The sequence below is a fragment of the Ochotona curzoniae genome, unplaced genomic scaffold (assembly GCF_017591425.1).
Source record: "Ochotona curzoniae isolate NIBS_2020 unplaced genomic scaffold, NIBS_Ocur_1.0 contig_3520, whole genome shotgun sequence".
Taxonomy (NCBI): Eukaryota; Metazoa; Chordata; class Mammalia; order Lagomorpha; family Ochotonidae; genus Ochotona; species Ochotona curzoniae.
Window position 1 is genome coordinate 33077587 of NW_024465894.1, and position 12877 is coordinate 33090463.

A 12877-nucleotide genomic window follows, 5' to 3' on the forward strand; every position below is an offset into this window, starting at 1 on the left:
CTAAAAGAAAAGACACGGACACTGTCCCTTCTGTCCCTTGGTCCCCTCTTGTAACAGCTTAAAAAGCTGTCCTTTTTATTTACTAGACACATCACAAACCTCTGTACAAATGTTTGATTGTTCTGTCCTTAACTTCAGAACTAAGCCGACATGCACAGATGTTCGATTAATTAATCTTTTACTTCATGGTCAACTAGGTCCCCTAAAAGATAATTCTGTAAGTTACCATAATCAGTTTCTCCAAAGCCAGCCATTACTCATTCTTCAGTAGTGACCATTGAGCGACAGCCAGGACTCCAAGGCGAGGGTACATGTGGTTATCTACTAATCAGTAATACATCCCCACTACATTTTTATTTCCACAACTTATCTATCACTTAATGGGAAAAATACATCAAAAGGGAAAAGCATAAATTTCCAAGATAAAAGTTTCCATTTTTTTAAAGATTTATTTTTTTTTTATTGCAAAGTCGTATATATAAGGAGAGACAGAGGGGAAGGTCTTCCATCCGATGATTTACTCCCCAAGTGACTGCAATGGCCGGTGCTGTGCCAATCCAAAGCCAGGAGCCAGGAACTTCCTCTGGGTCTCCCACACGGATGCAGAGTCCCAAAGCTTTGGGCTGTCCTCACCTGCCCTCGCATGCCCTTGCAGGCCACAAGCAGGGAGCTCGATGGGAAGTGGAGCTTCCGGGATTGGAACTGGCGCCCACACAGGATCCTGACGCGTTCAAGGGGAGGACCTTAGCTGCTAGGCCACGACGCTGGGCCCAAAAGTTTCAAATATTAAGTCTCCCTACAACTATAGGTTCTACAACCCCATAAACAATCCAACAATAATTAAAGCATATCTCTATATTAATTAAAGCCAGAAAATTATAGAAGTGGCTAAAACAGATATATTTTCAATGCTCCAGAGAATTGGAAGGACAGGCTAGCCTTTAAGGTCACAGTAACTATTTATTGCCATAGTAGTTCAGCTCATACTCCCATCACTTTTATTAGTTTGTAGGTTTCTATCAAGCCGTTTCCCAGAAGGCATGCTACATGTCTGGGCCAGTTTCCGGGGCAATGGGTAGGCACACAATAAGGTGTCCAGAAACGGCATGGGCTGAATGTACTCCTGTGTGCAGTTAAAGGCCCACTCACCAGTACATAGTCAGCAACATTAACTCCCAGGCTCACATTGGTTGCAAAAATGATCTCTCGGGGCAAACAACAATGTCTCAATGGATTACAGAATTCCTAGCGGAGAGGCTGAGTGTCCATGCAGAGGGGGTGAGAGTGGGTCTAATTGGTTGGAGAGATGTCTGCCAGGCCGTGCCATACAGCTGCAAGCTCCTCACAGCCTTGCCAACAGGGGAGCTGTTCTCTCCACACCTTTGTGTTGTCAGCACCCGCTGCATGGACCCCAGCAGTTTTTCTTCTTAAAAAAAGTAACTTGGGCCCTGTGTGGTGGCGCAAGTGGTTAAAGTCCTCACCTTGCATGCCCGGGATCCCATATGGGCGCAGGTTCTATCCCAGCAGCCCCACTTCCCATCCTGCTCCCTGCCTGTGGCCCGGGAAAGCAGTCGAGGATGGCCCAAGGCTTTGGGACCCTGCACCCACGTGGGAGACCCGGAAGAGGCTCCTGGCTTCGGATCGGCATAGCATCGGCCGTTGCGCTCACTTGGGGAGTGAATCATCGGAAGATCTTCCTCTCTGTCTCTCCTCTCTGTATATCCGCCTTTCCAATAAAAAATAAAATAATAAAAATAAATCTTTAAAAAAAAAGTAACTTGATATATTTTAACTCTGTAGAATTATGTGCAGGTCTTACAAATATTGATAATATGTTTGACTTAACTTGGAACTTGAGTGTTGCAAAGTTGTTTTCGGTTTTAAGATTTTGTTTGTTTTAATTTGAGAGGCAAAAAAAAAGGGGGGGCGGGGACAGTGAAAACTCCTGCCTCCTGACTAGTTCTCATCCCAAATGGGACCATGTCCAGGGCTGGGCCTGGCTGACCCAGGAGCCAGGGCCTCAATCCAGGGCTGCCATGTGGCGGGAAGGGACCAATTGCATGAGCCCTCCTCACCTCTTGGAGTCCACGTTAGCAGGAAGCTGGAGCTGGGGCTGGAAGCCAGGTCCTGTAGGTGGCATCTGGGCATCTTACCTGCTGGACCCTGGGGCAGGGGGTAGAGGGTTCAGGGAAGTAGGAGATGGATGTGGAGGACCAGGCTGGTGAGGTTTGTGGCTGGCAGGGCCTGTGGCGTGCTCTTAGAGGTCTGCCTCAGAAACAGCGTGCAGCAGTGTTGGTCTCAGACAGGGTGGGCTGTATCCAGACCCGCTGTCTGGTCCGGATAGGGTGGGCTGTGCCCAGACCCACGGTCTGGTCCGGCTTGTGCAGAGTGAGCCTGGTTCCGATGTGTTGGACAGCTTGTGGCTCAGGAAGCCAGGCTTGATGTCACGGAGGCAGCAGGGTGTGGGAGGGAGAGCTGATGGCAGAGGGCAGAGTGGACGAGGACACTAGATCACAGGGAGGCGCTGGCCCCGGAGTGGGTGGAGTGGGCCAGGAGATCTCTGGGCCCAGGACCCATCCACCCCCATTTGTCTTGGCTGCTTCAGGCACTGCAGGCCTCTGGGTTACAAATTTGGGGTGTTAATCACAGAAACTTGGAAGTTCTTGGTTGAAAAAAAAGAATTTTTATTCTTCTGGCAAGAAGAAAAGAGATTGATCAATATTTCATACTTTGTAGATTCAAGTATGTTTTGTTTTGTTTGAGTGGTTAAAATAACTATAAAATGCCTGTGATAAAACACTAGGATTTCTTAATGGTAAATAAACTGAAACTCTAGGAACTTAGGAAAAACACAAACTTGAAGAGAGCTCACAGCATGCTAAAACCCAGAGAGCTGTGGCTTCCTGGCTAATGTTTCCTCAACGTGCACGAACAATATAGTGAAGTCAAAACAGGACGCTTCAAGAGCTGCAGATGTCCAGTGGCAGCAAATGTCCAGCGACAGGAAGTGTCCAGCGACAGGAAGTGTCCAGTGATAGTGAATGTCCACTAACAGGAAGTGACCAGTGGCAGCTAATGTCCACTGACAGGAAATGTCCACTGACAGGAAGTGTCCAGTGGCAGGCCTTTCAGTTTTACTACCTCCCAGCTACCTTGGGCACTGCCTTTGCTGCCAGTGATTTAAGAGCAGAGAAAGAGCAGAGAGAGAGAGAGAGAGAGAAAGTGTGTGTAGGGCCTGGCACAGTGCGGAGCTGTGTGTGTAAGTACGGCCTGGGTTGTGTGTGTAGGGCCTGGCACACTGCAGAGCCCCAGCAAATTAACTGTCAGTGCTATTCAGGTTGCTAATTTATGTCCCCTTGGACACCGCCCCCAGCCCCCAGCCGCTGTCACACCGTGTTCCCAAGGAGGTGGCGTGCTGTTCCTTGCCGTGGAACTCACAGTTCTTAGAGTCTGGCCTGAGTGATGCCTAGGGGAGAGCGGAGTGTGGGCAGTGGGGTTCTCTTGAGCCCCTGGGTGACCTCCAGTCTCAGCACTTCTCTGCTCTAAGCCTGCGATGAAGAAGCAGGAGAGCCTCCAGCAGGGTTTGGTTTCAAAGAAAAGAGGTATTTATTTGAAAGGAGCAGGGGAGAAAGGCAGAGGAACAGGCTGTTGCACATGCGGGACCACTTTCCACGTGCCTGTAGCAGTGGGGGCTGAGGCAGGCTCGATCCCGCTCCCTCCAGCGCTCCATCCGGATCTCACACAAGGGGCGGGCGGGGTCCAGCCCCGCTTGCAGGAAGCTGGGATTGCGAGCAGAGTTGGAGGAAAGAGGCACAATCACGCAGCAGTGGTCGTCCCTCTGTCGTCTGTGTTGCTGGATACCATTGAAAATTGTCTTAAGACACAGCATGAACAGGCAGTGTCTTTAGCAGTGGTGATTGCACATCTCGCAGTCCTACCCACCTGGACGTCTGCCTGGCCCCCACACCACACTGCAGACACTGTCCCAGGGACTGTCCTCCAGGCTGCATTGTCCCCACATCGCACTGTGGACATCGTCCCCAAGGACTGCCCCCCAGCCTTGTCCCCACATCGCACTGCACACACTGTCCCAGGGACTGCCCCGCAGGCTCCTTTGTCCCTCCCAGGAAGCTGTGATGGATTGTGCCAACACATGAGGCCCTCACCAAGTATAGCTAATTCTGTCTTGGGGGGAAGGAACTGATTCCTGAAAAGCAGCCAAGAGAGTATTGGTTTTCCAGCTGCGGTGTCCTGGTAAGGCTTCAGTGTTTGTGCCGGGGTTAAGCTGTCATTTGTGATTCCAGCGTCCCTTATCAGAATGTCAGTTCCAGGCCTGGCTGTTCTTCCCACTCAACTTCCTGCTGATTTGCCTGGGAAAGCAGCAGGCGGTGGCTTGGGAGGCAGGTGTCTGCTCCCCAGCTGTGCGGGAGATTGGGTAGAGTTCATGGCTCCTGATATCAGCCTGGTCAGCTCTGACTATCGTGGCCATCTGGGGAGTGAACCAGCACAAGGAAGATATCTTTCTCTCTCTTAAAAAAAAAAAAAAAAGAAAGAAAGAATTGGTTTTCTTTGCAGAGGTGGTAGGGGTGTCAGATGCCTCTGGCCATGACCTTGGGTTTTGCCTCATGCTGCCTATCATGAGTGTGTGTGTTGGAGTGGTCCCTCCGATCTTGTCCACTGCAGATGTGAAATCATGAACCCGTGGGTGACCATCAACGCTAATGAAAGTGGTCACAATCTCTCGGCGCCAGAACCTGACTGAAACACTAGGTGTACAGCACGTCTGTCCAAAGCCAAGTTTACAAGTCAGATGCACAAAGCTTTAGAAAAATACTACACCTGCGATTTAAAAAAAAAAAAAATTATTGCCAACTCGGATATTCAGAGAGGAGAGACAGAGATCTTCTGTCTGATGATTCACTCCTCAAGCAGCCGCAGTGGCTGGAGCTGATCCGATCCGAAGCCAGGAGCCCGGAGCCTTTTCCAGGTCTCCCACCTGGGTACAGGGTCCCAAGGCTTTGGGCCATCTTTGACTGCTTTCCTGGGTCACAAGCAGGGAGCTGGATGGAAAACGGGGCTGCTGGGGTTAGAACTGGCATCCGTATGGGATCCTGGCACCTGCAAGGCAAGGACTTTTGCCACTAGGCTACTGTGCCTTGCCCCTGATTTGTTTGTTTGTTTGTTTGTTTGTTAAACGTGTTTATTTGAAAAACAGAGTGACAAAGCCAGAGTAAGAGGGAGAGAGGTCTGCCTGTTCACTTCCTAACTGCCAAAGCCAGGAGCCAGGGCTGCATGTGGAGCCCTCCTGTGGGTGGGCACCTGAGCACTTGGTCATCACCTGCCACCCCCAGGGTGTGCTCTAGCAGGGCGCTGGACTGAAAGATGAGGCGGAGCTCTGTCCTAGGTGCTCGGATATTGAATGTAGGTGTTCTAAGTAGTAGCTTAGTCCACTGTGCCACAGCATCCACCCCAGCACCAGTAATTTAACACATGGCTCTACTTTAAATATCTTCATTATTAAAGAATGAATGTTTATTCTAAGAAAAGATTAAAGCTCAGTAAGGAGATCTCAGTTGCTCTAAGGAAGTCTTTGTCCATGTAGTTTTGTCTAGCTGGTCTTTGTCGTGTGTCCGCACGTTTTCCAGTGCTTGTTCGCAAGCCTGGGCCCAGCCAGGCAGTGCCGCAGTGAGGACCCTGCACACAGCTCCCAGGCTTCTCACAGTGGGCTCTCCTGGTGAAGGGAGTGTCTTGGCTCAGAGGCAGGGCAGGGCTCTGCACACTGCCTCCTGTCTTCTCTGGAAAATAAGTTAGATCTCTGTGTTTAAAGCAAAAGGCCAGCCACCTTTTTTTCCTCCCATTTCTTGCCATGGAAGCCCCTGTGGCCCACCATGAAGTCATGAGAACTTGCTGAACTGATAACCCGCCCAGCTCTTTGTGTGGAACCCACTTCTTAGAGCTGGGTGCAGTGCAGGGCTGAGATGTAGCCTTGGAATGAAGGTCCCCAAGCACTTAGGAATGTCTGTCTCAGGAGCTGGCGTTGTGGCGCACCTGGCTGAGCTGCCGTCTGCAGTGCTGGGGATCCATACCACAGTGGACGATGATCCAAGGGTTTGATCCCTCACCCACACGGAGACCAGGGTGGAGTTCCTGACCGCTGGCTTTGGCCTGGTCCGCTCTGGCCATGATGGCCATCTAGAGAGGGAGTCAGCAGCTGGAAGATCTCTTTCTGTTAGCCTCTCTCTCTCTCTCTCCCTCCCTCTCTCTCTCTCTCTCTGGTGTTCTGCCTTTCAAACATAAATCTTGAAAAGTTAGCTCTGCTCAGCATTTTCAGCCTTTCGTCCTATCAGATGTTCTCTAGATTGGCTTAAAAAAGGATGACAGGGTCAGCTGTTTTCTGTTTATTCACACATTTACTTACTTGCTCTTACTCATCTGTGCAAGAAACAGATTGACTTATTTGAGTGGCAAGCAGAAACAAAGCTCTCAGGGCAATGCCTGTGGTGGGAACTGGGAGCTTAGCCCAGGTCTCCCCTGGATGCATCCCCAGCGTTTCCTAAGGTCTGGATTGTCAGAAAACTCAAGTCAGGAGCTGCAGTTGGGTGGTTTGGATATAGAATGTGGCATCATCATTGTTGTTTGCTCTTTTTTTTTTTAAGATTTATTTATTTTTATTACAAAGTCAGACATACAGAGAGGAAGAGAGACAGAGAGGAAGATCTTCTGTCCAATGATTCACTCCCCAAGTGAGCGCAACGGCCAGAGCTGCGTGGATCCGAAGCCAGGAACCAGAAACTTCTTCCAGGTCTCCCACACAGGTGCAGGGTCCCAAGGCTTTGGGCCATCCTCGACTGCTTTCCCAGGCCACAAGCAGGGAGCTGGATGGGAAGTGGAGCTGCCGGGGCATTAGAATCAGTGCCCGTATGGGATCCTGGTGCATTCAAGGCGAGGACTTTAGCCACTAGGCCACGCTGCCAGGCCCTATTGTTTACTCTTAAAAGGCAGAGAGAATCCGAGATAGGAAGTTAGTTGACTACAAGATGTCTACCCAGATGTCTACAAGAGCCGAAGCTGGGCCAGGCCAAAGCAGGAGTGCAGAGATTCCGCCCGGGTCTTCCACGTGAATGGCAGGAAGCAGGTGCTTGGGCTGTCATCTGCTGCTTCTCAGAGTCAGCAGTCAGCTGGAGCCCAAAGCAGAGCCAGGACTCCACCTGGGTACTCTGACATGGGATGCAAGCAGCACTGCCCCCTAAGCTGTGTCTCAACTGTTGGGCCAGATACCATCCTAGGCTCCTTAGTAATCATGCCCTGTGGTGATTGTGATTGCTGATGTCTGATGATGTGGTCAGTGGGCAGGCAGTGGAAAACGGGGAGGAGGAGAAGCCAGATGGGCTCTGCCTGCCCTTGGGAGATCGAGGGGAGTGTGTGATGAGAGGGCTAGTGCAGGGCTGAGGGGCACACTGCCCTCAGGCCTGGTCCTTTGTGCTTGCTGCAGCCTGTGGACAAAGCAGGGGCCCAGGCAGGGTGGCCTCCTGCCAGCATTCTGGAGTTCCAGGTGCCACAAAGGATCTGACCACCAGGAAGTCAGGGTCCTGGCATTCTTCTGGTGCTGACCTGCCAGAGTGAACTGTGCTTCAAACCCAGGCAGGTCTTGCCATCTGTGCAGGCTGACTCCTTCGTATGCACCCACTGGCTGTGTTCCTTTGCTCTGTGGGGTCTCTGCTTGTTTACCCCACACTGGCCAGAGCTGGACAACCCCCAGGATCAGCAAGGCCTCATGCCACAAAGTCCTCACACGCATGCCAGGGCTGCAGGGACGGGGAGCAGGTGGGGCAGCACTGCCCGATTTCAGAATGCTCGCGGTGCCTCTGTCTGTGTGATAGCTTCACAGTGGGAACGACAGCGAAGTGGCAGAGTGGCTCCTTAGGATGAGGCTGACTCCCAGGAGAGTCGGGCTCCTAGGGTCCTGGATTGTTGGCTTGGAAGTTTTCTGACGTATCATCCTCGTAAGACTTGGCACAGGGCAGGGGAGCCTTGGGTCATTGGTGTCTCACCAGTTTGGCTGCTCTGCATTCAGAACGAATGAGGCCTGGAGCTGAGCCTGTGGACACCGGATGCCCAGAGCTCTTAATGTGGTCCCAGCTCTTCAGACAGAGGCTTGGGCCTGGGTGGGCTGGTAGTTCCAGGGACAGAGGTGGGATTGGGTCAAGGAGTCTGGAAGTGAGAGCTGATAGCGGGCCCCAGGATGAGTAGACACTTTCCTGTTAGGAAGTTGTTGTCCATCACAGGTCAGATACTGGATGGCGAGTTGCGGCTTTTAGTTGCACATGTGGTGTGCAGCCCTGGGCTGGGCTGGCAGCTACAGGCTCTTGCAGGAGGAAATGGTCGGAGTCTCCTGCAGGCCCCACAGCCATGATAAAATCTGAGCTCCTTGGTATGAGTGTGTTCACTTCCTGGAGCTGCCCTCACCAGACCACAGGCTGAGACACTCTGAGACGGGTTGATCTGCTCTGTCTTGGAGGCCAAAAACCCAGCTCTTCTGGGCTGGCAGGGCTGTGTGCCTGAGGCCCTCGGTGGAACCTTCTGGGGCCTCTCCCTTGGCATCTCTTGGCCACCCTTGGCTTGTCACACAGGCGTTTTCATGCCATCTTACCTCCATGCTTGTTTGTTTCCAAATTTCCCCTTTAGATACTATTTCTTTGGATTTGGGTATACCCTAAAGACCTCATGTAAGTTTGTTTAGTTTTGTTTAGTTGTTTTTGAAAGACAGAGTTACATAGTCTGAATTAGGGACAGACAGACAGACAGACATCTTCCGGCCACTGGTTTGCTTCCCAAATGGCCCCAACAGCCGGGGCTGGCCAGGCCAGAGCCTGGAGCCTAGAGCCTGTCCGTGCCTCCCACGTGAGTGGTGGTGCTCCAGCAGATGGGCTGTCTCCCACTGCCCTCCTGCAGGTGTAAGTAGGGAGCGGGATCAACATGGTGTGGCCAGGGACTGGTAAAGCAGTTAACAGTCATAGCAAGTGAAGCCACTGCTGGTGCTGTCAGCATCCTATGCAAACACCAGTTCCTGTCCTGGCTGCTCTCCTTCCTATCCGGCTTCCTGCTAATACACCTGGGAAGTACAGCCAAGGTCGGCCCAAGCATATGGGCCCCGGCTACCTGTTGCGTGCAGATCTGGAAAAGCTCCTGGCTCAGCTCGGCCATTGCGACCATCAGGGAGTGAACCAGCACATGGAAGACTCTCTGCCTCTCTGTCTGTCTTTCTTTTTTTTTTTTTTTTTTAAGATTTATTTTTATTATTATTTTTTTATTGGAAAGGCGGATATACAGAGAGGAGAGACAGAGAGGAAGATCTTCCGTCCGATAATTTACTCCCCAAGTGAGCGCAACGGCCGATACTATGCCGATCCAAAGCCAGGAGCCTCTTCCGGGTCTCCCACATGGGTGCAGGGTCCCAAAGCCTTGGGCCGTCCTCGACTGCTTTCCCGGGCCACAGGCAGGGAGCTAGAAGGGAAGCGGGGCTGCCGGGATAGAATCGGCGCCCATATGGGATCCTGGGCATGCAAGGTGAGGACCTTAACCACTGAGCCACCACGCCGGGCCCTCTCTGTCTGGACTTTCAAATAAATAGATAAATCTGTTTAAAAATAAGATGAAACAGGGCAAGAATAAAGCCAAAATGGAGCAGCCAGGACTGGTACTGACACTCATGGGTTATCGGTGTCACAGATGGCAGCTTCACCCTCTGTGCCACAGTATGACCCCCTCACCTAAGTTTGATTACTCAGCAGGGGACCCTTACACACGAGGTCAGATTCTTAGGAATTGAGGATAAGGGCTTCGACAGGTCTTACCTCGGGAGGCCTTCTGAAGGCCCTTTCAGCCTCAGCGTCAGTTCGTCCCTCTGACTTCCTGTCTACCTAGTTAGCAGTGAGAGCCAGGGGTCCAGTCCCCCTGCCGTCACTGGCACCGAGCTCTGGCTCAGGGAGGGGGCCTTGTCAGGAACCATGCAGAGCCCAGGTCAGCCCGGCAGGAGCATGGGGACCTGCAGCCACACCTGTGACACATTTTTTCTTTTCTTTCTTTCATTTTTTTGTTTTTTTTTAATGTTGAAAGGGTTTGTGAATTTTAAGGATTTGGCCTGCCCCTGTGGAAGAGGCGGTGAAGGGGCTAGAGGCTCGGACAGCGGCCCTGTCTGTGGGAGGACTCATCTCCCCACACAGTCTGGGCAGTACTCAGAGCAGCCTCTGGGGAAGCCCTGTGTCCCTGTGCTCTCGGCATTGGGTGGCTTAGGGAGTTAGTACACAGGAACCAGGAAGAGGCAGTGGCCGGGCCACTCCTGCTTGCAAAAAGAGGTCATCCCAGAGCACCTCCAGGTCCACCTAAACGCCGTCATCAGAATCAGTTTGCATCCTCCAGGTATCATGAGCTGACGGTGGTGCGGCTCAAAGTTGGGCATGAGTTTGGGAGTCAGCTCCAACTTTATGTTCTTCATTTTCCAGTCAGATTTGACTTTTCAGAGGACAGTGGCATGTAAGGGGAGAATTCAGCATGTCCACCCCAACACCCTGTGCGTGCTAGCAGCCTCTCGGCCATACCCAGATCCTATTGGTTTGTGTCTGTGACAGCAAGACAGCGGTCCCACAGTCCCTGTGGTGACCTGGTCCAGTGTCGCCTGCTCCTCTTGTCCTGCCTGCCTGTCCCAGATAGTCTTCCTTCTCACAGCTAGGGTCTCCCTAGTGTAGGTCCTCTTTACTCCTCGGAAGCTCCCATGGCAGGGGTCCTGTGGATTGCCCATCTTGCTGTAGTCTCAGCATTGAGTGATGCCTCCAAGATCCACTTCACTCTGTCACCTGCTATGTTTGGTTGGTCCTCAAGTGCGGTGGCTCCAGCACGGGAGCATCTTGCATGGTGTCTTCTCTACCTGTTGCTGCAGCCTTCGACCTGGCATCCTCTGGCCTTTGCAGCCTCCTCTGGCCTCTGCACCCCAGCCTCCCTCAGCCCCCGGAGCTCGTCTCTCAGGCCTGTCAGGACCCCTCCTTCACTTCCTTGCCTCTTCTCGTAGCACGTGCAACCTTAGTTCCAGTCTCCATGTAGACCTGTCCCCCATTGCAATACTTGTGGACCTGGATTGTGTCCCAGTGCACTGCAGCTGGGGGCCTTGGGTGTGGACCTTGATGAAAGTGTGCACATGTGTGTTCATGGCTGGGAATGCATGTGTGCCTACGAATCCTGATTTCTGTCTCTTTGTCCCCAACAGTGAGGGTTCCCTATTTTATTGACTTGAAAAAGCCACAGGACCAAGGTTTGAATCACACCTGTAATTACTACCTCCAGCCAGAGGAAGACGTGACTATTGGAGTGTGGTGAGTGTTGGCAGCCTGGCTGCCGTTTGCGTGGCCAGCTGGGTGGGCCTCTCTGGGAGGTGAGAGGGGGCCCGTGGACCAGCTGGGTGGGCCTCTCTGGGAGGTGAGAGGGGCCTGCTTGGTTCCCCTTCCCTGTTCCGCCTCCACAGGCGGGCCTCAGCTGCGCTTGAGTGCATGGCCCCAGCTCAGCAGCACCAGGCAGTCCTGAGGCTTCTGCAGCACAGGCTGTGTGAGTGGGCTCACTTCCAGCAAAGACAGAAAGCACGAGCTAGAGACAGTGGAAACCCTGAGTTAGTTAGGGTGTGTTTTTTTCTTTTAGTTAATTAATTTATTAAATTTGTATTGCAAAGTCAGATTTACAGAAAGAGAGATAATGATTTTCCATCCATTGATTCACTCCCCAAATGGCTGCAATACCCAGAGCTGAGCCAATCTGAAGCCAGGAGCCAGGAGCCTCTTTCAGGGTCTCCCACACAGGTGCAGGGTCCCAAGGCCTTGGGCTGTCCTCAGCTGCTTTCCCAGGCCACAAGCAGGGAGCTGGGTGGAAGTGGGGCTGTCGGGGATTAGAACCTGCGTCCATATGGGATCCCAGTGCATTTAAGGCGAGGACTTTAGCCCCTAGGCGACTGTATTGAGTCCTATATTTTCCTTTGGTGTTTCTTTTTTTATGTAAGAGGCAAAGATAGAGACAGCTGATGAGCAGTCCCCTGGTGCTTGCTCCCCAAACGCCTGCAGCTTCTGGGGTTATACAGGGCTGATGCCAGGGGCCTGGAACTAGGGCCAGATCTCACCTGGGGGTGGCAGAAGCCAGCTGCTTGAGCCGTCATCACCTGCTGCCTACTCGGTGTGACTGGCAGGAAGCCTGAGTCCTAAGACTTAGGTGGAATGTGGGCATCCAAGTGGTGCCCTGACCTTGTGCCACATGCCTGCTCTTTGGTGCTAAAACTAAACTGGGCTTAAGCCATGCAACGGCTCCATCTTGGAATGTGTTCATTTTTTTCTGTAGATAAGGGGCGTTTCTGGGCAGCTGCGTTGAGATCGGCCAACCTCACTGTGGCGTTTTGTTCCTTCAGCAGCAGTCCTGAAGCACCAGCTCTTTGCCTGGCTCACTTGAATTGTCAGCCTCTTCCACTGTCTTTACTTATTTTTACTTTTTAAGATTTATTTGTTTTTATTGGAAAGGCAGATACACAGAGGAGGAGAGTCAGAGAGGAAGATCTTCTGTCACTTGGTTCACCTCCCAAGTGACCGCAACGGCCGGAGCTGAGCCGATCTGAAGCCAGGAGCCAGGAGCTCTTACAGGTCTCCCATGTGGGTGTAGGGTCCCAAGGCTTTGGGCCATCATTGACTGCTTTCCCAGGTCACAAGCAGGGAGCTGGATGGGAAGTGGAGCTGCCGGGATTAGAACTGGCACCTATATGGGATCCTGGCACATGCAAGGCAAGGACCTTAACCACTATGCTATTGCGCCGGGCTCTCCATTGTCTTTAGTAAACAGTGAGCAGCAGGTT

General features: G+C 52.2%; 1 protein-coding gene across 2 annotated transcripts in view; it reads left to right on the forward strand.

Moving 5' to 3' along the window:
• ABHD12 (abhydrolase domain containing 12, lysophospholipase) overlaps positions 1 to 12877 on the forward strand; it is a 77078-nt gene that overhangs the window by 50237 nt on the left and 13964 nt on the right. For both annotated transcript variants that reach the window (XM_040981029.1, XM_040981030.1), the window contains exon 3: positions 11261 to 11366. In XM_040981029.1, coding sequence (XP_040836963.1) covers positions 11261 to 11366 — 106 coding nt within the window. The remainder of the gene's footprint in view (positions 1 to 11260; positions 11367 to 12877) is intronic.